The 26,986-nt window shown below is 43.0% G+C and overlaps 1 protein-coding gene across 1 annotated transcript in view; it reads right to left on the minus strand.

Moving 5' to 3' along the window:
* LOC118220427 overlaps positions 1–26,986 on the minus strand; it is a 426,649-nt gene that overhangs the window by 336,959 nt on the left and 62,704 nt on the right. Inside the window, exons 7-8 of the mRNA XM_035404286.1 lie at positions 20,770–21,084; positions 20,346–20,362 (exon numbers count right to left, since the gene is read on the minus strand). Coding sequence (XP_035260177.1) covers positions 20,346–20,362; positions 20,770–21,084 — 332 coding nt within the window. The remainder of the gene's footprint in view (positions 1–20,345; positions 20,363–20,769; positions 21,085–26,986) is intronic.

A 26,986-nucleotide genomic window follows, 5' to 3' on the forward strand; every position in this document is an offset into this window, starting at 1 on the left:
ACTCATTTATCAGTGAAAAAGGAGATTTATCTAGAATGCATTTGAACAATTTAATGATATTAAGTACAGCCCTGGGCGTATGTAGATGTACATCATACTGTTTTAATATTTTACTTTAGTGACGGTGTTGTTATGCACTTATTGTACATTATTTTGAATAAAAGTGTCTTCCAATTAAATGTCATATAATGTAATGTTTTCAGTGAAATGGTATGTTTCCACAATGAGGATTAAACAAAATTGAATTGTTAGCTTATATATATATTTTTTTTTATTTGACGTTAGAAGTTCAGCTCTACAAAATTCCTGTTTAACAATCACTTTTATACTTTTAGCGTTCATCCTATGGAGTATGTCCTCATTATATTTCTCGTGAACTTTCAATAATTATTTAATTTGAAAAATTTGCATGTTTTAAAATTGATAGTTAAATATTGCGTGAAAAATACCACATATTCAAACTTACGTGAGTTTCAAATAAAATAATATTTTCCATTTGCAGCCATAAGCAGTGGTGGAGAATATTATCTGTTCAGAGTGTGTTATTTTAAAAGAATTACACAGGAAGTCTGACTCTGGATCAACATTGCTTCAGTCCTGCTTTTGAAGTTGAGGTTTGAGCAGGTGTTACCACTGATGCGCTAAGATGTTTTTTTTTTTCTTTTTTTTTTTTTTAAAGTTGCTGTAATAAGTTTTATGAGATGAGAGCATTTTAATGAGTGCAATATATTATTAATGTGCTGCCATAAAGGCATCAAATGTATCACTGAAGAGAGTACGTCACATTTCCGTTGTGCCTCCTGTTAAAACACACCAAAGACGAAAGAGTTTTTATAAAAATACACTAATAAAAAGCAACTTGCAACTACAAAAAGTGAAAAAATGAATTAGGCTAACTTATAATATAAATTTCACGCAAACATCAGGTATTTCTGGGACCGCCAACTAATACCTGGACTTATTCATGACTATCAGGTGCCAAATTACATAGACACGAAAACGATTAAAACAATATTTTAAAAAGATCTTTATATTCACATATATTTATATTTACTAAAACACAAACATGATCAAACAAAAAACTTTATCTTGGCTGGATTATTCAAATATCATGTTTTATATACCAGTGAATCAAATACAGAAACATTTCCTAAATAATTAATAATAAAATTAGTTTCATGAAAGCTTCATGAATGATGCAGAGAAACATTACTACAGTAAACTCTGGTGTTTAGAGACGGCCTGGAGCCCTGCCCTGGCTGGAGAGCTGCCCCTCTGACCCCTTGGCCCTGACCCCCAGTCTCTGAGCCCTGACTGGTTGTGGAGATGCTGGAGAGGAGGATAAAGATGGTACTCACTGACTGTGGAGAGCAGGAGCAGGGAGGAGAGAGAGAGAAAGAACAGACATCTCTTCATCTTCAGCACAAATGAACTAAACCTTCCTCAGAGCAGAGTGGATGCTCACACCTTCACCTCTGAGCTCTCAGAGAGACCGAGCCCTGTGCACACACCCGGCCCCCCTCTGAGAGAGCACACTCTTTCCCCCCCACCAATCACACTCACTGCTGCCTTATCAGAGCACTGTAGGAACACTTCAAACAGCCACAATGACAAATCAGCGCACGCCATTTACATTTTCTCCATATATTCCAACTCTGCGTCACTGCAGGCTGTCAGGACTCCTCCCACCAGAAGACCCCGCCCCTGTGACACACTGCGCTGACAGACACAGAAGAAAGTGGCTCGTTTCTAAAAAGGATGGAGTTTTCAGTGCAGTGTTTGGCTGTGCAGTCTGAAACCCAGTGCAGTCTTGGGCCTTTAGGAAAAACAAAAACCTGGCGAGAGAGAAATGGGGGGTGGACCATTGGAAAAAATGGATCATTTAGAGAGACACCCATCCATCACACATCCACCATGTACAGTTGAAACAGCAAAGATTTTGATTTTCATTTGGACTTTTGTAAATTGATCATAACTGTTATTTTCAGATTTTAATGCTCTTGTATGAGGCCTGTTCAGGTGATGATCTTTTAATGTGTAAGAATTTTAAAAAACCAATAAAAGACAAAGTGCAGTCTGAAACCCTATGCAGCAAAGCCCTGATGCATTTTGTTTAAAAAATGATAATATTCCCAGACCTGCCAACCTTTTGGCAATATATTTTGAATATTTTGAGTACCACAATAGTCAGTGTAATGCTTAGTTCACATGCTTTCGCACCACTTCGCATTGCACATGACAGTCTGCAAGACACACACACACACACATAAGCCTTTCTTCATAATTCTAGTTTTGACTGTAGAAGTGATCAGGCAAAATTGTATAATTTGACCTGATTCCAAAATATCACTTGCACTCCACTGGGCTATATTATGATATACTTGCAAGTCAAAAGTTTGAGTACACCTGCTTAAAACCATTTTTTTCATGATTAATATTTCATTATATGATGTGTGCTTATACAAACTGATAACCATAAGTGAATTGCATTTAACTATTTAATAAAAATGGAAATAATTTATTTTGTATAATTTTGTATAATGTAACATGTTTTAATTTTCAAGTATTTACAGAAACTTATGTTGTAATGTAAAAAAAAAAAAAAAAAAAAACTTATGTTGCGATGTAAAACACTGTCAGTCATGAATAAGTTTCTGTTCATGATTTCCATTTTTATTTAATAATTAAATAATTGAATCAGCTTATATAGGCACACATCATATAGGGCTAATGAAAAAAGTATTCAATTGAAAAATTATCTAGGACTGTAGGCCTTTGTAACTAGAGGTTTAACTAAATTATTACATGAAGCTCCTTGGTGGCTAATGTCAAAATCATAAATGCCCAATATGCAAAATGCATGGTGCGGAAGTTTTGCGGGGCGGAGGCACGGCCATTGCTCTTGATATTTTGCTCCAACAGAGTGTGCGCGATTCAAAGTTAGAACAGGGAGTCTCCGTGGCGTTTGAGTTGCAGCAGCTAAATAATTCCATCAGTTATTCACACCGTAGCCGTCTCGTAACGAGGCTAAATCGTATGCGAGCTACTACTACGGCTAACTATATACACAAATTTATCTCATTAGGATATACCTCTTGAAATGCATCATCACGTAAAGTTACCCAACGTTTTAACGTTTTATATGTTAACATTACGGTGACATTTTTGTGCTTGATTATTACTCTCTCACTTCTCAATTTACCTCAGCAATGCAGCGTTACGCCTCGGTGGATAATGAAGTACCGCTGCGTATCAGTGGACGCTGAGGTAGTCGGAGGGGTTACAGAACCACAAGCACAAGGTCGCATCTGGTCCAGTCCGAGGGATGTAGTTTAAATACCGAATAAATGTAAGGTATTGTTTTCTATTGATTTATTGTTTTCCGTAATTAAATTAGAATAATATATATATATATATATATTTTGCGTAGTTTCAGTTGGCATTTCGTACATGCGTACTTTAACCAAGAATTGCGTGGTTGGTACACAAAATGCGTGCAGGTTGGCAGGTCTGTATTCCTGATACATTTTCAATGTAAATGCAAATGCATAAAGCAAATAAAACACATGAAAATATGATTTAATAACACAGCAAAGACTGAATTTTAGCGAAAATATGCATTTTTATTAAAGGTTTAAAAATAATAATTATGACAATGATGGTCAAACAAAAAAGTAACAAGGTGGACAACCCAGCAGACTCACAAACCTCTTGTTACGTCCTCTGCCTCTGCTGGTCTGGGTAGGGCAGGTGGAGGTAATTACCTAACTGCCTAATCGCTTGATTGCCTCCACCTGCCTGTGGCCCAATATAAGCCCAGTAGTATGAGGCAGGGGACAGTTTCTTTTGGGGACTTTTGTGTTTGTGGTTTGGGTAGAGTCTTTCTTTGAGATTGTCTTTTGTGTTTCTTTTGTGTGTGGTTTGTGGTTTGATTTGTGGTTTTGGGTTTGTAGTTTTTGTGAAGATAATTTTGTTTGAACTTTGTGTGTTTTCCTTTGTTTAGTTTGTGATTAGTTTGTTATTTATTCTAATAAATGTCTGTGTTTGTGCTTTTAAATAAGTTTTTTGACTGTTTTTGGGTAATTGGACTTGTTACGGCTTTGAACCAGGCTGTAACACCTCTACACTCATTTTAACAGGAAAATGAGGATTTTAGTTTTTCTTTCCATGGAGAAATGTAGGTTCTGCAAGAAGACATTTGTTAATAGAAGTCTTATATTTTGTTAAATATTGCACTATGGGTTCATAGTGAAACATTTAACACACAAAGCCAGTGCTGTGTGTTAACAGTGAAATCTCACCTGAGGGTCTGTCCCAGGTGGAGCAGCAGTGGCAGACTGGGGAGGAGTGCTCTGTTTGGTGGGGGTACTGGGGACAGGCCTCATGGCTGCAGGGTGGGTGGGTGATTTACCTGATGGTGCTGCAGGATGATGGGCCGTTGGGTCCTTCTCGTCCTCCACATCTTCAAATCCCTCATCCTCAGTGCGGCTCTTCCTCGTGAGGAGTCCAAGCTGGTCCCGCAGCACTCAGACTGAGTGGCCACTCCCCCGTTCAGCTCTCCTGCAGCGCACTGACGCACAGCACGCGCATTATTCCGCTCGCCGCACTGTTCATCATACCGTTGCATCTTTCCAATGATTAACATAAGCATCGTACCGACGGACGTTACCAATTCAGCGGATTTAATCAATTAATCAGCTTCTCTATTACTCACTCAGAGGTCTCAGATATTTGGCAGATAACAATCTGTGTGCTTCGTCACAATGCTTAATGAATGAGCTACAATAGCTTTTATATTTACACCCAAAAATCCTACGTATGGAAAAATAAATATTTATAGCCACTTGGCAGACATTCAAAATACATCACATTGCGTCACATTTTTCTTTAAAATAAAAGAAAGGTGGCTAACATTTCAGCTAATAACCGTTCCAGCTGAGTTATTGTCAAGGGCAACTTAAATTCAACAAGCTAACTTGAGCAGTAGGCATTTTATCCTCATTATCCTTCTTCACCACGACGGCAAACGTGAAGTTTCACCACAAAGAAATATTTGCTGAAATACTTACGGATCAGTGGACATCGATTACTTGTATCGTTGCAAAATACATAATGAAAAAATTCATTAAATTTTGACACTAGCTTCACGGAGCTGTACTCACAGCTTTCCAGGAAGTCTTGTTCAACTTTACCGCCGTCGAACAGTAATGACGTCATTGGGTAAAGAAAAGCTGAGAGCCGTTTGGCCAGGCCAGTGAAAGGAAAATGAAGAAAAGGCTGCTGACTACACGTTTCCGAAGACGTTCAGTGCAGTTATTTGACATAAGGCACTAACTTTTTAATACTTCATCACCACTACAGTCCTTTCTAAAACGATAGTGCTTTTAAGAAAACAGGCCCTACGTAAATATTGACCATATAGTTTAAAACTACGGTGAGGATCTGTTGAGCTCGTGCTGAGAGCCTCCAAATGTCTGTCTATGGTTTTCGGCCTTGGTAAGCAAATGCAGTCTTGTTTCAGAACACATCGTGCTACAGTTTGTGCCATAGACATATTGGGATGGCAGGTATGCCATCCCGCCAAGTTACGACTTGGCGGGGGCATGTCCCATACCATAGACGCCGCATTGGCCTTTGGATCGTACGTCAACGTCGCTGCCATATTGGTCCAGGCAAGACTGGCCTGTAAACAAATACAAGTAAACGGGGGAGCTGCGGTTTTTCTGCACTATGACGTTTACATTTCTTAACCGATTTCAAAGAGTCGTTTTTATATTCAAGGATTTATGGTCTATGTGGAGTACAAAAAAAGTTTTATCTCCAGTTACTTACAATCTCGATAGTTAGGCTGCTAGACGCTCAAGGGAGGAGTGTGTATCAACGTTAGGTTCACATGAACTGAATTACTTACGTGGTGGAAAATTATTAATTGTCATAAGGAATTGCCACAGTTAATTTTAACCTGGCAAGCTGGCTAGAAAGTAATACATGCATTGCTAGCTAACTTGAATAGGATTGTAAGCATCAAATAACCTTGATTGTAAGGCTGGCTTTGCTTGTTAGCTACCTACCAATGTTTTCTTCCAAGTTGTGTTTTGATTTTGAACGAATTAAACTGAACATAACCACAATAATTTTAACCTGGAAAGCTGGCTAGAAAGTAATTAATGTATTATTAATTTTTAACTGAAACGTTTTTCATTAGAACAAGCTTGATTTCTTGCCATTTGCTTGCTAGCTAACATGAGTAGGATTGCAAGCATCATTTATCATTTATGAAGGCTAGCTTTGCTTCCCACGCGAGCGCGTGATCAAAGCACAGAAACCACGCGAGCGTCTCTTACCCGCAGCTCCTCTGCAGAGGAGAGAGAAGCTTGGCACTCAAATGCAGATGAATGAGATGTACACGATAACCAGTACAACTTCCGGCAGCTGTGTTTACGTTCGGATACTCTGCGATACTGGAGGGGGTTGAAGTCCCTCTGCAAGCTCCTCAGTGTCACAGTTAAAGGTCAGGTTAGGTCATGTGGGCCTATCAGAGTCATGTTGATTTCTCTCAGAAAGTACACCTAAGGCAACATACTCCGTGTGTAAAATATATTTCAGTTCATATTATTTTATACTTATTTAGGAGTTCAAATACAGTTACAGCATCCACTTTGGGGTTCCACTTGTAAGTTTCAGATATTGTGTTTCAACACTATCTTTAAACAGTGTTTAGGAGAGGGAGCTTGTTGGTATTTTTTGTGGTTGATTATGAGACTTGTTGACCTCAAAATGCAACTAAACTCAAACTGTGATCATTTGGGCTCTTCTTTGCCTCCCTCATCATCTTCCTCACTGTGTGGGGGTACCACATGTGTCCCAGCATGTTTGAAAGGAAGGTTGCTGACATCTGCAATTCTTTCAAGATGGAGTTCTCAAACAGATTAGTCAATACTCTCCCCAGACAACCCTCCCCTGCTCCCCACTTCCTCCAATCACACAGACGAGACAAACAGCAGGAGGACTCGGTGACTGAAGCATGATGTCAGAGGAAAGGGAATATTCACACTGCATTTTGCTCCAGAGCTGAACCTCTCCGGGGTCAAACCCCTATCATCTGGAGGCCTGGATGGGTGACCTCGCGCTTCTGAACATGTATTAAATTAATATACACCGGCAGTCTATTTTACCATACTTTAATACCGCAGGTACTAACACTGATTATTTGCTTTGACAGATTCCCCATTAGCTCCCTATTGCCATTTAGCTCATCTTTAACTATTGATAGCAAGCTAGTCAGTGGAGGATGGGCTCTTCTTCTGTGGACTGGTTCCACCTATGATGTTTTCACACTGGGAATCTTCTTATAATCATTGTTTCAGTCTTTTTTTTTCACCCCACTTTCTCTTAGTTTTGGCTGACAGTGAAACATGACCTCTGCTGACCTCGTCTGGACACAGGTATGTACTGCATCAGCCAAGACAGGGCAGCCTACAGCAGGACATATCACACAGACATAAGAGACTTAAACATTAAAACCAGGAGAGGCGAGTTTAAGGTTATTCATCGGTGCAGTTTATTTATTTAATTAGTGGCCTCTCATTGCTCTCCTACCTTCTGTTCTGTCTTGTAGGAGGGTATAGTTAAATGACAAAAGCCACACATTAACACAGACAGTGGTGGTATGATCATTGGCCACAGTTGTCTCTCTCACCTGGAGGTCCAGGTACCACATACATCTGACCACCAACTCATCCTCTACATCCGAGTGATTACACACCTTTAATTTCCCACACGCTGATTCCCCAGGTTGTCACTGCAAAAGAGAACTCACTTAACTGTTTGATTAAATAAAGATTATTACATTTTCAAAAGGGATAAGATGAGAACATCTGTATTACGGCATTGGGGCAATAGAGTGTGGAGTGAGATTGGGACAGTTATCCCTGTTACTGGGAATGGGAGATGCAGGCAGGACGTGTTGGTGTTGTTAGGGTTTTGCGTATTTTCACCACTAGGAGTCAGTAAAAATCCCAGTACAGTGAACATGTGGAAATGCTGACCGTTGGGACAAAACCAGGCTTCTGTTGGCAAGCTCAGTATTAAAGCAGGTCAAGAGAATTTGTCCCATGAAATTCTGCAAATAATGATCAGAATAAACAAGAGTAGCGCTGTCTTCTATCTTTATTGGGCTGGAACGGCAGGAGTAGCGAGGGGAACCGGGTGAGCGCGCGTGGAATGTTGAGCACGGAATTGAATATAAACCGCCAGAGATGCCGGAATGTTCACTGAGAATTAATTGAGGGGAACGACTATAAAATAAAATGGGGAAAGTACGATCCGTGAGGATAAAGAGATATGCCCAGAGGGATGGGACGGGGAGGGATTCCTAGAACGGCAATTAAAATAATTTTGGTTTAGTTTTAAGAAATGTATTTTTTCCCTGTGGTCTCCCACCCAAAGCTTCAGCCATTCAGCAGGAGCAGGGTGCTATGGCTGCTGTTCTGTTTCTCTTCCTCTATTTCAGTGTCATAAATCTGCAAACAATCTAATCTGTGTACTATACCTATCTCTGCATATTTTCAAATGAATGAACAAATACGTTAATGTAGAATAGAAATAAAAGGAAATGAGAAAACAAAGTTTAATCAGTCTTTAAGCTTTATTTAAAAATGTCTTATTGACATACAGCTGTTAAAAAAAAACTGGTATTGCTTAAGAAGGCTAAGAAATACATTGTGAGCATTTTAGCTAAATATCATATTTAATTTTTATAAAATCTTGTCTATCAAAAGCAGTATAATTCTCCAAGATATAGCATCCAAATATCTAAAAACTATATATATAAAAAGGTCAAAAAAATATTTTGTTAAAATTTTTTTTTAAAGTTTGAGTAGTAATAAAAGCAGTATGAAATGAGTAGTAGTGAAAAAGCAGCCAGTGCAGACTTAGTGCCTTGTTCATATTCTGCTCAAATGGAATGATGAACAAACTCATCAGCTATGTGCAATAAAAGCATCTTGAAAAATGTGATCTTGCAACAAGCATGTTGGGATGCTGGATAAGTGCTGCCTGGCTACCCTTCCACATGTCAATCAGAGAGAGCCAACATGGACAGCTCTGACCTGCTCATGATGAAACACAGCAGCCAAAACTGAAAGGGTTTAATGGAAATACAAACAAATCTAAAGCAAAGGCTTACACAGGCTAAAGCTCAGTTTTCATTTTTACATTCCAAAAATTTTGATGCATTCATTTCATATTGAAGTGGCCAGTACTGACTTCATGTAGTTTGAGCTGTACATCATCATCTTGGTCAGAAAAAGTAACTGTCTCATTGTGTCAGTGAATGCAAGCTATTGTTCTCAATGTATACAAGTACCAGCATTTCCAATGAGCTAATTTATGAAAGAGCTAAGGAGTCCACAGTAAATAATTTCAGGTGAATTATTAATTCATGAATAACTGATCTAGTGGGATATGGTTTTATGACTTTAAAACATTTTGCTTGAGATGTGTAGGATAAAGGAGTCCATGTAAGTTCTTCTATCCAAACTTGTGGGTGGACACTTTCGAAGTTAGAACTGTCAATCTCACAGTGCTCCTCCACTTTCAGAAGGCTACTCCCCCACGTCATCATAGTCCATCCCCCAGGGAGCGGGTGGGCTTTCAGCCAGAACACTCTCCCCTACAGGGATGGATCAGGAGACAGACAGACACAGTCAGGGAAAGGCTCATTTTCACCAAATACCTGCTGTGATCTTGTAATTCTATACTGAAAGAAAAAGTTTCAATCAAAATATTTTCATAGGGTCATGTCTACACTAAAATGTCTACTCTCAGAAAAGTTTGCAGGTGGAACGGAATGTGCATATTATCATAATTGCCCATGAAGCAATCTGGAAAAATGTCTTCCAAGAACCGGTATATTAAATATAATGGGATGGATTGATGAATTTTTATTAAACCGTAAAAGCTTGTAGTTATTCATGTTATACAGAGTGATTCACTTTGTACAGACTCACCAACTTGAATCCAGCCCAGAGTTACGGCATCATCATAATTCTCCTCTGTGTCTGTCACATGATCCCCTGTAACAAACCACACAGACAGGAAGTAGCCCATGGCAATGATTTTCACAAATTACACAGACAGGAAGTACAAATGACATAGACAGGAAGTAATGATTTTCAACACAGGATAGTGTCTTAATCTATAAAATTCTATAAATAGAATAATAAACATAATAATCTAAAATATAAATATTACATTCATAATGAATAAATCACATGATTGCAGCCAGAGACACAGAAAAGCATCTGAGCAGAACACAGTGAATTCAGTAACAGACATTGTGTTTCACTCCAATATTCTGTAAAGAAAAACTCAACCTGGAAAAGCGTCTGGGCTCGGCTGCATAGTGATGACATCATCATAGTGCTCTGGTGCATCTCCCTCCACCAGCTCCCCTTAAACAGACAGAGAGAAGCAGCAGCAGTGCTGGTTAAACTGGGCACACTGGTTATAGTGCTCATAATGGCTATATTGGTTTTGGTGGTTATACTGGTTACACTAATTATCGGGGCAACAACTTTAAAAGTAATTTCCATGTCTGAGACTGGACAACAAAACAAGTCAACTGCAAGAAATGTTCTATGTAATGAAATAATTCCATTAATGCGCATGTTTTATTCATCTAAAAAGGCCAAGGGAGATTGGAAAATGAACACAAAAAACTAAATACAGCATATAATAATGAATGCAATTAAATGTATTCATGAGGAGAAAATATTGAATCATCCCACCAACCAATCAAAACACTCACCTGGCACACTGTCTGGATGCTTATCCGCTGGGATGACATCATCATAGTTCTCCGGTGTGTCCTCCATCACCAGGTCCCCTGAAAGCAAGGAGACTTCTGGGGACTTGTGGCTGAATCTCAGGACTGTCACACAGCAGGACAGTGGGGCCCTTCAGAGCAGCACTGAATAACACTTCAGCTAGCTGTGTTTGCACACTGCAGTCACGGCTGCCTGACAGTGTGGGGACAGTCTAACTGACCCCATATTTAATCCTTGGTATGTGGGTGCTGGGGAATTCACACCACTGAGTCCCACAGGAACCAACCTGACCCGGTGGTAACAGAGAGACGGAACACAGAGGAGCGCAGCTCCACCTGCTGGAAGATGTCTGTAACTACCTAGAAATCTATGAGGCCTGAAGGGCACTATTTCAGTGCTCCTGAGGGGTAGAAGTAGCGGATTAACAGTCTATCCCCACGTACCCATAACGGCTATTTTAATAAATATATGTCATGATTAAACACCATATCTACAATATGATTATATTACAGGCATTTAGCAGACCCTCTTATTCTGAGTAACTGTGATCCTGTTACGTACCCCACCGAAACTCTGAGGAGCACTCAGGAGTTCCACCCCTCCAAAAATCACCCTGGAACCACAGCACCACCCCCTATGCCCACTGAGAGCTCCACAGAGCTCCGCCCCCTTACCTGAGAGGGAGTGTCCCTCGCCGTCCCCCACGTCTTCATACCCAGAGGGCGGATCCTCCGATAGGCCACTCCCTGTGAACAGGAGAGAGGGTGTGTCCCGACCCCGCCCACACCACACATGCTCTGAGGAGGTCTTCCACAGTGTGTTTAAGACTTTACTGTGCAGCACGAGGAGGACAGATCCGATTCACTCACCCCACCGGGGGGCGCTGTAGGTTCCCCCTCTAGCCAGTTTGTACTCGATCTCCTCGTAGACGGCTTCGTGCAGAGGGGCGTGGTTCCATTCAGACAGGGCTGTGTGAGCAGAGACAGAAAATCACAGAGTCAGAGTCTCCTCTCAGAGAGCACATCTCTCTCTGCATGAACAGCAGAGGTACAGCACACAGCTACTGTCATACACCAGCCACCTGTCAGAGACCAGGCCCCTGTATGACTGCTGATCTGAGATCAGTCTAACCTTTTATCACGTAAAAGGTTAAACTGTTAGGGGGCGACACAGCTCAGGAGGTAAGAGCGGTTGTCTGACAGTCGGAGGGTTGCCGGTTCGATCCCCGCTCTGGGCGTGTCCAAGTGTCCCTGAGCAAGACACCGAACCCCTAACTACTCTGGTGAATGAGAGGCATCAACTATAAAGTGCTTAGGATAAAAGTGCTATATAAATGCAGTCCATTTACCATTTACATAACAGGTAACTGATCTGGGCAGACTGCAGGAGTGTGATCGACCACAGGGGGGCGCTGGGGCACAAAAAGACACGATCAGCATGCCAACCAAATCCCTCTCCCTTGGCAACACTACGGCCAATCACGCGTCACCCAGCAGTCTCCTTGCTTTCAGGGCAGCTGGTGATGGAGGACTCGGCCCCACACTGCGGGGCCCACCCACACGCACTGGCGCAGGGTCTTAACTGGGCGAGCCTCCCATCAGCCCCCATTCAGAGCTGCGTGGTTAACCCACTGAGCTGATCACTGGAGAGGCTTCTTCAGTCACACTCGGCGTGTGATGGCGGTTCACCCAGCGCCCGTCCGCCCCCTACCTCTCTTCAGCGCTCTGTTCTGGAACAGCAGAACACCCAGCACTGCCAGCAGCAGGAACAACAGCGCCCCCATCACCAGGAAGGCCACTGCTGGGATAGACGGGCTGGGCGGAGCCTCCTTTAATCGGGACACTGGCCGTTTGGACACAACTGAAAAACGGGGAAGGCAAAGGGTTGGGCATCAGCAGAGAACATGGCACATTGCCTATACTCTACTTACACCGACCACTCAGCTGTGTTTCCACTTATAGTACTGTACTTATACAGCCAGCCATCCAGCGACCTATTAAAGAGCAACTGCATGAAGCAAACTGAGTCATTCCGCAAGATACCCACTACAACATAAAAAGGTGCAAGGTGCAAGAAGCAGTTATGCGTTAACACTCAAATCCTGAGTGTTACTTAGCAACCTACCCAGGCAAACAGCCACCACTATTTATATGGTGGAAATGCAATACAAAGCATTAGTGGAAAAGCTAGTCCCAACAGCTGAAATTAGTTGTGAGATCATAGGTCCTCTTTTTACTGTATAAATGACTCCTGGGGCAACTTTACCTGGCTGTGCTTTTGGTTTTGTAGTCATTGCAGGAGTACCTAAAACAATAAAATAATGAATAAATTAAAATGCATTGTTTTCTTTATTGGGCATGAGAAAGGGTTTGTGTGATTGACAGGGCTCTGAGCTCAGCCTCAGGTTTTATCTCCCAAACTCTCTCCTACACCATCCAGAGGAGTCCGTACCTTCAGTGGAACTGGACTCAGATAAAGGGCCTGTAAAATAAAAATAAAGAGTTTTGTGATTTATTCATTCAGTTGTTCCACTTCCTGTTCCTGCCCACTGTTATTAGCTGTGACCCTGATGATGTCACATCCTCTGCTTGTTGCCTAAATCTTTATGGATGCACTTCTGTAAGCTGCCCTGGATAAGAGCTTCTGATAAATGTAAATGTAGTTCCAAAGCACCATGTTTTCTACTTGCATTATTAGTGAGCCCATGAATAAAGTAATCATCGAGCTGTAATGCAGGGTGGATCTTTAAGCTGCTCATGGGGTTTAGGGTGTGTGTTTCTGTCAGGGCTCCAGTGATTAATCTTCTCAGAAGCTGGCAGTCAGCCTGAGGCGATCTGGAGTTGCAGGCTCACCTGTGCAGGTGACCCCAGCCTGGTTCTGGTGTGGGCAGTGGCTGTGCTGGTGCACAGAGTGTGGGCAGTCCCACAGGTGCATCTCAGTGCCCCTGCAGTTCACCTCAGTCAGCCAGAGGGTGCCGTTCCCCGTCCCAAAAGTAGCATTACCATGAGCCTTTGCTGCTGACCCACAGTCCAGCTGTCTGCACACAACCTGGACGTCCATCGTGTCCCAGGAGTCTCCACACACCGTCCGCCAGGAGCCCCCGTGGAACACCTCCAGCCTCCCAGAGCACCCACCTTCACCCCCCACCAGCCGGAGGGGCCAGTGACCTAGAGCAGGAGACACAGATGAGCTGAGCAGCCTCATTACCTTTAGCATCTCCTACAGACACATCTCCACTAACACTATGACTGACCTCATTACGTTTAGCATCTCCTACAGACACATCTCCATTAACACTATGACTGACCTCATTATGTTGAGCATCTCCTACAGACACATCTCCACTAACACTATGACTGACCTCATTACGTTTAGCATCTCCTACAGACACATCTCCATTAACACTATGACTGACCTCATTATTTTGAGCATGTCCTACAGACACATCTCCACTAACACTATGACTGACCTCATTACGTTTAGCATCTCCTACACTACAGACACATCTCCATTAACAATATGACTGACCTCATTGCATTTAGCATCTCCTACAGACACATCTCCACTAACACTATGACTGACCTCATTACGTTTAGCATCTCCTACAGACACATCTCCACTAACACTATGACTGACCTCATTATGTTGAGCATCTCCTACAGACACATCTCCACTAACACTATGACTGACCTCATTATGTTGAGCATCTCCTACAGACACATCTCCACTAACACTATGACTGATCTCATTATGTTTAGCATCTCCTACAGACACATCTCCACTAACACTATGACTGACCTCATTACCTTAGCATCTCCTACAGACACATCTCCATTAACACTATGACTGACCTCATTACGTTTAGCATCTCCTACAGACACATCTCCATTAACACTATGACTGACCTCATTACCTTAGCATCTCCTACAGACACATCTCCATTAACACTATGACTGACCTCATTACATTTAGCATCTCCTACAGACACATCTCCTCTAACATTATGACTGACCTTGGGTAATGCTTTCTGCTTTGCCAAAGCAGAGTGGATTTGTGGCTGCGGATACAGCCTGCTCAACATTTGTATTACATTTAGTCGATGCTCTTATCCAGAGTGGCTTACCACAGGATTCAACCAAAAAAACGTACTTGTGCAAGCTCTCTGATTTGCTGCTGAGGAACATGACAATTTGGTTCGTGGAATTTGGTCATCCTGTTCCCCTTTGATGTGAAAAGAAATGAATAAATAAATGAACTACAAATTAAAACAAAAAAACACAAAGACAGAAACAGGTTCATTCCATATCACAAAGCGCAATACTTAGAGGTTCAAAAACATCTCATTCACGGGGTTACACAAAAACTTTTTAAAAATTCATGATAGTCCATATTTTTACCAATTTAATGTTACAAAAACTAATAAGTCGATTTACATATTCACCAGTTTAGGGCTTCATTAATAAAATCATGTCATCTTCCCCATCTACGTAAATGAGCCAGGTCTACTTGAAGAATTAATTCTACTGAGTACTGAGTACTGAAATCTGCAGTAGAGATACTTTTATGCTACTGTTCCCAATAGGAGTGATACTGTGTTTGTAATCATGAGGTTTATTATACTGTTCCTAACAGGAGTATAAAGTCTGCAGTAGAGTGAGGTTTACCTGTGCAGGTAAGTGAAGCCACGCTGGTTTGCCCGCAGGTATTCTTACCCCAAGGCTTTGATTCGCACTGCCACAGAGTGGAGTCATGTGGGCGACATCTGAAATAATCCAGCCAGTTTGGAGCTGATTCCAGTCTTGACCGTGTGTTAGACACAAATCCGCTCTTCCCACAGTTCAGCTCCTGACATATGAGAGTAGCCGTGTCTGTAGTCATTTTACTGAAGCACACGTTGCCCCAGGTGCCATTGTAGAAAACCTCCAAATTACCAGAACAGCCCTCGGTCAGCCTCATCTCCTTGAATTCTACAACAACAATGTTAGAAATCTCTTAGGGACAAAATAGTAAAAAAAACATAACCTTAAAATCTTGTGCAAGAAATTACAGAGGATAGAAAATTAAATGTATCGAATGCAGGTATAAGTCAGGATGAGAAGCTGTGTGTTCTGTTAGCCACTGCTCTCCTGAGATAAATCTCATCACTTTGAACACCTGAAATTCCTCACCAATCAGGTATCATGTATTCACACCAAATTAGTGTCAGTGTAAAAGCAAGAACTTTAGATGCTCCACTGAGCTCCAGACCTGAACACACGACCCCCACGTCCTCCTTGTGTCCACAGTCAGTTTGTCCCCATTCGGCTGTGGGACAGTCCCACAGGGAAGTCTCATTCCCCACACAGCCCACCTCATCCAGCCAGACAGGTCCATTTCCTGGCCCAAAGAAGGAGGGTAGCGGGGCACTGAGGGCCGTCCCACACTGGAGCTGCCTGCACACCACCTGAGCATCCTCCAGGTCCCAGGAGTCATCACAAACTGTCCCCCAGGAGCCCCTGTGGAACACCTCCAACCGTCCCGCACAGTCCCCCCCTCCCCCCACCAGCCTGAGAGACCTGTGATCTGAGAGAGAGAGACAGAGAGGGAGAGAGAGAGGGCAAGAAAGGGAGAGAGAGAGAGAGAAATTACAAGTTGTAATACTCTCTGCTCTGTCAGTTGTAAATACTCTGATTCCTAATACATTAAAAAATCCTTTAGGTTGAGTGTACAATTTCCCAAATGTCAAACATGCAGCGAGAGACTGCAGAGAAGCTTCATTAGTAATCTTTACTCACTGGAACAGACGATGGACACCTGTTCCCTGGAGCTGCAGGTGAGATTGTGTGGAGTGCTGCAGTTCCCCAGGTGAGCCTCTCTCCCGGAGCACTGAACCCCCATCAGACACTCCCCACTGCCCCCCGTCCCAGACGGAGAGGAGCTGTAGACCTGCACTGCAGAGCCACAGCCCAGCTGCCTACAGGCCACCGAGGCCTCACTGAAGCTCCAGGACCCCCCCACTCTGCTCCAGGTCTGCTGGTAGTACACCTCCACCTGGCCCTCACACGCACCCTCTCCAGCCAGCCGCACCGTCCCGTCCAGAGCTGAGAGGGCAGAGCCTGAGGATCACAAATGTATGAGGGTTAGGGTTAGACTCCTCTGATAAACCCAAGTGTATTAGGGTTAGACTCCTCTGAATGCCTTCTTGGCCAGGTCAGTGTTGTAAATGAGAATATGGTCTCAACCACTTTTACCTGGTTAAATAAAGGTTAGACAAACAAACAAACAAATAAATAAATAAATCCAATCCAATGCTGCCATTTTCTCCTCAATTTAGTCAATTCCTCAATTCCCCATGTGTATCACAGTCCTGGTCAATGCGCTATCCTCTGTCGGTCTGGGGAGGGTGTAGACTGCCACATGCCTCCTCCGATACACGTGGAGTCGCCAGCCGCTTCTTTTCACCTGACAGCGAGGAGTTTCACTGGGAGAGCGTAACGTACACGTTAGGTTCTCGCTATCTCCCCCAAATCCCCTCCCTGCTGAACAGGTGCCCCGACCAACCAGTAGGAGTCACTAATGCAATGATCAGGACTCATACCCTCACTGGCTTCCCACCCCTGGACACAGCCAATTGTGTTCGTAGGAACGTCTGACCAAGCCGGAAGTACCGCTGTCGGGGAATGAACCCGGGTGTCTGCGGTGGTAGGCGAGTGCTTATACCTCTACACTACCCAGACGGCCTGGGTTAGGGTTAGACTCCTCTGTTAAATTCAAGGGCATTACTCACACACATTGATTACAGATTACACTCCGGTTAAATCCAGGGTCGTTTCACTTATAGAACATTGTATTAACACAGGATTCTCGACCCGTAGATTGTTAGACAGCCCACATCCATCTCACAATTTATCAACAACCCCCCCCCATACACATATGCAAGTATAGATACACACACACACACACACACACACACATACAATCATACACACACATACACACACACACACACACACACACACACTCAGGTTAAAACATATTTAGTTTATAGTATAACAATATATAAACCTGTCAGTATTAGTAATGAACACAGATGATATTGTGTACAGTACCATTATTTAGACCACACCCTCTCTTAATTTATGGCAGGCAGAGACATACTGGGCTGCCACCTCTATTGCGATTTCCTCTTCCCCAAAATTTTAATTTATTTATTTGGTTCTGATAGGGACTGGAACTGATTAGTCTGTTCAGTGAATTTGGGAAAATATTGGTTTCTGATTGGGAGGTACTTGGGGCAGGAAAGCAGGAAGTGGGCCTCTGTCTCCACCTGCCAGATTGCAATGAGCACACAGCCTGTTCTCTTTTGCCAGCCAGGTCTTTTTGTGGCAACCAATTTCGATGGCAAGGCTGTGGTCACTGAGTCTGTACATTATTAATGATAGCCTTTGCTCTTGGTTTTTAACTCTAGTGAGATATTCTGACAGGGAGCAATCTCGGCCTAGAACGCGATACATTTCCAGTTTATTGTTTAATTTATTCATGCCAACTGTCAATGTATAGTTTTTGCTGATTTTGTCAAAATTTCTAGATGTAGTGGGTGTGATATTTTATTTGATATTTTGTAACAATGTTTTTTTGATGGCCAGTTGTCCCAGGGGATCTCTGTCTGGGTAGAGCTGGTTGCTCTTCACTGCCTTCAGCTTATTCTTCTGCCTAGTTGGCTTTGCAGATGTTAGGCCAGAATAGTGTTCACTGTTCTCAGCTAGAAATAGCTGTACAAAATAAGTATTGTACCTTACTGAACCCGTGTTTAGCAGTTGTATACGACCATGAAATGCACTTTTTGTATGTCGCTTTGGATAAAAGCGTCTGCCAAATGAATGTAATGTAATGTAAGTTCAGTTCTCTCCATCTCTCTGTCTCTCTCACTGCAGTAAATGTGTGCTAAATTGTGCCATGTATACAGTACAGAGAGCAGGACTCCTCACCAGAGCAGATGACTCCAGCATCCTGTCCATGTGAGAGAACAGCTCGGCTCCATGAGGAAACAGCACACTGTGAGAGGCGTGTCTCGTTCCCATGGCAATCAAACACATCAGCCCTGATTGGCCCACTCCCCTCTCCAAACCAGGCCTGTCCTGGCACTGCTACTGCAGTCCCACACTTCAGCTGCTGACAGAGGACATTGGAGGCTCTCCTGTCCCAGCATGCATCACACACTGTCCCCCAGATACTCAGGTGCTGCAGCTCCACTCGACCAGAGCAGTTATCAGGGCCGTCAGCCAGCCTGGACTCAGTGTACCCTACACACAGCACAGTGGGGTTAGCATCTGACCAACACTGAGATAATAAAGGAGACCTATGGAAGAGGCTAACAGAATACACAGGTACAAAACACACACACATACAAACTCACACACACACACACACACACACGCACGCAAGCAGCTAGAGACTGCAGAAACAGGCAGACACACAGGCATGCAGACATGTGTGCACACACAAACACACACCCATACAATCACACACATGCACACAATTACACACACACAGGCGTTCATGCACGTACACAAACATGCACACCCATGCACAGGCACACACATGCGTGCATGCACACACGCACACACGCGCGCAAACACACACATGTGCACACGTACACGCGCACATACACACAAATGCACATGCATCGCACACACACACACACATACAAACACACATGTGTACTCACAAGCAAACACACACTCACACAAACTCCACACAGATTAAACTCACAGACACTGGGAGATCATACAAACTCTACACAGATTACATTCACACAGACACTGGGAGATCATACAAACTCTACACAGATTAAACTCACACAGACACTGGGAGATCATACAAACTCCACGCAGATTAAACTCACACAGACACTGGGAGATCATGCAAACTCCACACAGATTAAACTCACAGACACTGGGAGATCATACAAACTCCACACAAATTAAACTCCCACAGACACTGGGAGATCATGCAAACTCCACACAGATTAAACTCACAGACACTGGGAGTTGCCGCTGCTCAGAAATGCCTGTATGTGAATTCCTGCAGCTCACAGGAAGGCTGTGATAGCTCTGTGTGCTTCCTCTTCCTGTGTGTCTATGGTACATAATCTGTGTAACCCCATCCCGTAATATTCCCTTCATATTAACCCAGTATCACTGAAACACTCACAGTGCACAGGAGACTCTTACCAGAACACACTAGTCCCACATCGTTTCCATGGGAGCAGGATTGATTTTGTGAGGGTGCTTTGGGACAGAAGTAAATGTGAGATTCGTTGCCTGAACACTGAATCTCCTCTGCCCACACCGGCCCCTCCCCCTGGCCAAACGCAGCTGCCCCCCGCAGCTCTTTAGGAACTCCACAGCCCAGCTCCCTGCACACAACCTCTGCGTCCCGCTGGTCAAAGTCAGCATCACACACCGTGCCCCAGGAGCTCCCATGATGCACCTCTACTCTCCCAGAGCACAGGTCAGCCCCGCCCACCAGCCTGACTTTTCGAGGGGCTGGAGCTAAACAGGGAATAAAGAGAGAACTGGCACCTTATTCCAGAGACAACAGTGAGCACAGCTGCATGAATAGATGACTGCACAGCTATTACACATGGAGTACAGCTGTGTGATCTGAGCCAATCACATGTAAACTGCAGTGTGAGATGAGCCAATCACATGTAAACTGCAGTGGGAGACGAGCCAATCACATTTAAACTGCAGTGTGAGTTCAGCCAATCACATGTAAATTCTGGATTAGTTCAGTGAAAGGAACAATGCACACATTTATTTTATAACATGTTTTCAAATGTAATAATCATATATTTATTCACAAAAGTTAATATATCCTCATTTAAATCCAAATTAAACCCAGTTTTTGTAAGAACATTGGCAAGAGCTGTATAACACTACCTGAGTCTTGCTCTTACCTGAGCAGATCACTCCAGCATCATCTCCATGACCACAGTTATGTATACCCCATCCTCGTGAGTCACATTCCCTCAGTATGGATATTGATTCCCAGCAGTACACATCATCCATCCATATTCTCCCAGACCCGTGTCCAAAGTGAGCATCTCTTGGTGCTTCTACAGCATCTCCACAGCCCAGCTGTCTACACACCACCCCAGCATGTGTCATATGCCAGTCATCATCACACACCGTCCCCCACTCTCCCTGATGGTAAACCTCCACTCTCCCAGCACAGGGGCTGCCTCCATTCACCAACCTCACATCCTCACTGCCTGAGAGAGAGAGAGAGAGAGAGAGAGAGGGAGAGAGAGGGGGGGGGGGATAGAGAGAGAGAGAGAGAGAGAGAGATTACAACATTGTTGTCAATTCATTACCCAAAAATAAATAATAATACTAATAAATTAACCAAAATAAACATCAATATGCACAATATAAAACCAAAAGCAACATCAAACAGGGAAAAGCATAAACCTTAGTCACAAATCACCAACACAAATTTCTTTTAATTGAACTTTCCCCCTGCCCCCCATCATGACAAATAAAAATGTTCTATTAATTTATTTATTTTAGTTTACAATTTCACTATTCAATTTAATTATATTTGAACTCCAATCATAATTTTAGAAGTATTAAATATTCTTCATACTTTTACTTCTATTGTTATACAACAAATTTCTTTTTACAATTTGCACCTGTTGGCTTTCTATTTAAACCCAGAGAAAACCGATAAGCTTTGCTTCAGTGTCACTTACGTTGCACGAGAGCTGGTAATCTGTCAAGTGAGGCGAAGGTATAGGATTGAGAGTTTGCGATATTGGATTGTTGTAGCTATAAAATTAGCACAACAGTCTTTAGCTTAATAGGTTGTTGGCAACAAGTTAGTGCCACAACTTAAACTCAGAATTCTTTCTTTAGGGTGTTTTTCAGCCTCGGCTCGAGGTCTGTTTTCTTTGAGTTGCCCCGTTTTCTGCTCCGGTAGTTTGTTTTATTTTCAGAGCGTTCATACTCCTTAAGCTTTAGTTTTTTTAACCCTGTACGCGGGTTGTTTAGAGCTTTTCTTTGGGATACTCTCCCTTAGGAGTATTGTTTTCCTTTCCGTTATTTTTCCGCTGTCCTTTTGTCTCTTTTGAGACTTTGTGGTTATTCTACCTCTTGTGAATAACTTAAAGAACCCCCTGTTCAGTCGCGGTTGGTCTCCCAAAACCCCCACTCCCTCACACAACTTTTTTTATGTTTCCTGTTTGCTTTGGCAATATGTACTATATGTATTTCATGCCAATGAAAAGAGAGAGAGGGGAGGGGGGGGACTATGCACATATTTACTTTATAACATAATATTTATAAATGTCATAACACAATGATGAGAACTGGCTATTCAGTCCAACTATGCTTGCCATTTTCCTGACTAATTTGTACCTAGTGCTCTGATTACCTACAGACTAGATAGTATCTAATGCTGTATGAAACCTGATCTTGAAAATTCCCAGAGATTCTGCTTATACTACATGACCTGACAGGTTGTTCCACACAGTGACTACTCTTTGCATGAAAATTTTTTTCCTAATGCCTGAACAAAATATACCTTTCGGCCCCGCCCATCATCTGAGCCACTACCTCAGAATTGTGACTTGAAACAATTTAGTTATAATGTTATAATGCTTATTTGTGCACTGTAAAAATGGGGCTTAATTACTTTTAATGACATTAATCATTTCTGATAGAGAAAAACAGGGTGATACAGAACAGTATTGTAACATGCTTGGTAGCAAGCTTTACTGGAATACTAGCTAGCTAAGCAAGCTGAAAGCGAGTGTCTGTGTATATGGTCAGCTAAAAGCTTTTGTTTTCTTTGCAGTGGAAAAAGAACTGCTTGTTTTCATTAAAATATGCGGCACCAGAAGACTTGTGTCGTCATTCTGCAAGTGCAACATATGCATGTCACTCATAGCCTACCTTTATATATGAATTATCACTTACTCATTACAAACACAGTGCAAAAAGAAATGATATCTCATGAAAAACACATTTTCAACCTACAAAAATGCCAAGTTACTCACACATATAAAGCATTGTCTATAAGTCATTCATTCAAACTGCCAAAAATCTAGGCCTGCCATTAAAAGTATTGATATCAAAATGATGCCATGTTACTGTACTACAAACAATATATATCTTGCCTCACAGAAATGAAAGAAGCTGTATTCCAAAGCAATGCTACCCAATGTCACCTAAATTGTTTCAAGTCACACAGCTTGTTTAATGTCTGTGAGGCAAGCCTATATTGTTTGTAGTACAGTAAATTGGCGTCATTTTGATATCAATATTTTCAATGGCAGGCCTAGATTTTGGCAGTTTGAATGAATGACTTTTGGACAGTGCTTTGTATGTGTGAGTAACTTGGCATTCTTGTATGTTGAAAATGTGTTTTTCATGAGATATACATGTACACACACACACAAACACACACATATAAATATACTTTATGAAAACGAATATATCCTTGCTCCTACCTGAGCAGATCACTCCAGCATCATCTCCATGACCACAGTTATGTTTACCCCATCCTCGTGAGTCACACTCCTTCAGTGTGGATTCTGATCCCCTGCAGGACACATGACTCATCCATATTCTCCCAGACCCGTGTCCAAAGTGAGCATCTCCTGGTGCTGCTACAGCATCTCCACAGCTCAGCTGTCTACACACCACCCCAGCAGGTGTCAAACCCCAGTGATCATCACACACTGTCCCCCACTCTCCCTGATGGTAAACCTCCACTCTCCCAGCACATGGGCTGCCTCCATTCACCAGCCTCACATCCTCACTGCCTGAGAGAGAGAGAGAGAGAGAGAGAGAGAGAGAGAGAAAATTGTTACATTGTAACAGTTCCACAGAATGGCTGCTGCAGCAACAGAGCCCCTCCCCCATCCCTTTGAAATTGTATATCCGGAGACACTGACCACTAAACAGGCCAGAAAGAAGTACAAAGACAAAGTACTGAGACGCTGAGAAACTGGCTGCAGATCATATTCTGTATGAAGACAGGAACGTCATCTCAGACCTGCTGTTCTATACAGAGCACACAGATGTCTGGCATCATGCATTTATTCAGTATTTTAAATTCATTTTGTTGAGAGGCATTTGCAAGGGATGGCAAATTTTGATTTTTGAAGATGAGGAGAAAGACCCTCAGAATCCAAAATTAACTGTAAACATATATCACAGTGGAACCATATTGATTCCGGTGAGTGAAAAGGCTATCAGCTCATTTGTAAATGACTTTATGACTATAGCAAAGACAACACACACAGAAAAGGCCAAACAGAGGCGACTAAGCCACAACAGATCACCGAAACACAGCATGAAAACTAAAATCGGCCCCAGCTCCAGAAACTCAGCCCAAACACCCCCTGCCCCTGCGGAAGATGAGCCCAGCCCAGAGGACCCATCGGACCCAGCCCACAGCTGCTCCACAGCACCATGGCCCTGATGAGGGAGAGCCTTTCCCTGCAGGAGGTAGAGCTGGTGGAGCTGAAGAAGCTGGTGCTGACCCACCTCAGTGCCAGCAAGGACACAGAGCTCCTTAAAGAGCAGCTCCACCAGGTGAGCAGGGAGCTCACAGTAACACAGAGGCAGGTGAGGGAGCTGAAGGAGGAGGTGAGGGCACTGCAACAGAACAAAGGGACTGTAGAGAGGGAGCTGTCCACAGTCAGGGAGGAGCTACAGCATTGTGATAGGACTGTACAAGGCCTGATGGAGCAGCTGCAGTCCTTCACCATCTCTAACACCACTCACACGGACAGCAAAGCAGCCCAGACTGAGAATCCCCCATCCACAACCAACTCCCCCCCAGCAACACAGTCTCAGGCAAGCACAGACACAACCACCAGCACAGGCAAGTGCACATCAGCTAGCAGTGTTCCAACCTCTCCTGACCCACGCACCCCTCAGGTAACAATCCCAGCTACAGAAACAGGGAACAAACAGGCCAAAGTAAAAGCAACACCAAACAACACAGAGATTGCTATATTAATTGATTCAAATGGGAAATTTATAAATGAGGAGCAGCTATTCCCTGGCCAAACAGTATCAAAAATCTGGTGCCCCACAACAAGAGAGGCCCTAAAGATACTCTCCCCATCACAGCTCGGCAGCCCCAGCCACATTATAATCCACACAGGGACCAATGACCTGAGAGCGCAGCAGGAGAGGGTGGCTGGATCCATCAGGAGAGTGGCAGAGGCCTTCCCAAAAATCAAAATAATCATTTCCACCCTTCTGCCCCGGAAGGACTTTCATCCCCTCACCGTACACAAGGCAAACGCTGATATTTCACGACGATGTGCTCTTATGCCCAACGTCCACCTGGCTCACCACCCAGCCCTTGGAACCCACAACCTCCATGACCACGTTCACCTGCACAAACAGGCAGTCAGCATCTTCGCCAAACCCCTAAAGGACACGGCTTTGGGCAGACCCTCCATCAGCACTCCCTGGCATCCATCCAGCATCCATCGCCCTGGACCCCACATCACAGGACCATCCAGAGGCCAGCGCACCTCTCCAAGGCCCAATGCAGCTCGGCAACCCCACCCACAGCATCAGCAGCACCAGCCCAGCCAACCAGGACCATTTGGAGCCTACCCACCCCACCCAAATACCCCAGCAACAGCAACCCAGCCAGCCTAGACCAAGCCCATCACAGCCTCCCCCCGGCCCAGCACAGCAGCGGTACCCCAGCTACACAAGCACTCAGGGCCCCTGGGAACACAGAGGACCTGGGCGAGATTAAAAATCTCCTCAATCTAATCTGCATTAGATTGATGTGCTAAATACATCCATATATTTAATGTAGCAGTTTTCTTTATTAATGTTAAATTACTAATTAGTAATATTAGTATAAATAGTAGTATCATCTCTATACTTAATTTTATATATTCCAGCACTGTTTGTCTTATTTAAAACAAATAAGTTCCTTTAGTTCCATAAATGCTAAAATCATTTTCTGTCAGCATGTGGAACATCCAGGGCCTGAACTCCTCGGTTTTTGGTGTAAAAAGTTCAACCCTGGAATTCCAAGAAAACGTTAAAAATATTGACATGATCATCATTCAAGAATCTTGGTGTAGAGCTGATGTAGGTACTCACTGTCCCCCAGGATACCAAGAAACAATTGTCCCATCAATTAAAAAATCCCCAACCAATCGTGGAAGAGATTCTGGTGGTATACTAATGTGGTTTAAATCTGAGCTCAAAAACTACATGACAGAAATAAAAAAAAGGAATCACATATTTGGTTTAAAATAAGTAAAAAATTAATCACATCAAAAAATGACCTGTACTTATGTGCAATCTATGTCCCACCCTCTGACTCTCCTTATTACAAGGAGAGTACTCTCCTTATTACAAGGACACGTTCCCCAACCTCCACAGTGCATAAACTTACCCAGAAATAACTCTGACCACCATATTAATAAAAACGGCAGACATCTACTGCAGCTCTGTCATGACCTGGGTCTATATATTGTCAATGGTAGGATACGAGATGACACTTTGGGAAGATGCACCTGCAGCTCACCTCTTGGTAACAGTACAGTAGATTATGTGGTCAGAGACCTAGCTCCATTCTCTCTCAGAGCATTTACCGTCAAGCCACTAACCCCTCTGTCCGACCACAGCCAAATCACAGTCTATCTCAAAAGGACAGAACCTAACACCAGCACCCACAACCCTCCCAGTAAGCTATACAACATCAACCAGTCATACAGATGGGAGACAAACAGCACAGAGGAATACCAGAAAGCAATAAATAATCAAGAAATCCAGATACTATTAGATACCTTTCTGGTTACTACATACCCTCAGAATAAAGAAGGACTAAATAAACATAAATAAATAACATATTTGAAAAGGCAGTTTTAATATCAAATTTAAAGAAAAAATGCAATTGCCCTAAATATATCAAAGCTGAAACATGGTTTGACAAAGATTGCAAAGAAATTAGGAACAAACTTAGACAAATATCTAATCAGAAACACAGTGATCAACAAAACCCAGAATTACGCCTTACTTACTTTGAGACATTGAAACACTATAAGCACACCCTCAGAACCAAACAAGGGCAACACAAAAGGGCACAACTGAGAGTAATTGAGGAGTCCATCAATTCCAGATTTT

Source organism: Anguilla anguilla, chromosome 2 (genome assembly GCF_013347855.1).
Source record: "Anguilla anguilla isolate fAngAng1 chromosome 2, fAngAng1.pri, whole genome shotgun sequence".
Classification (NCBI taxonomy): domain Eukaryota; kingdom Metazoa; phylum Chordata; class Actinopteri; order Anguilliformes; family Anguillidae; genus Anguilla; species Anguilla anguilla.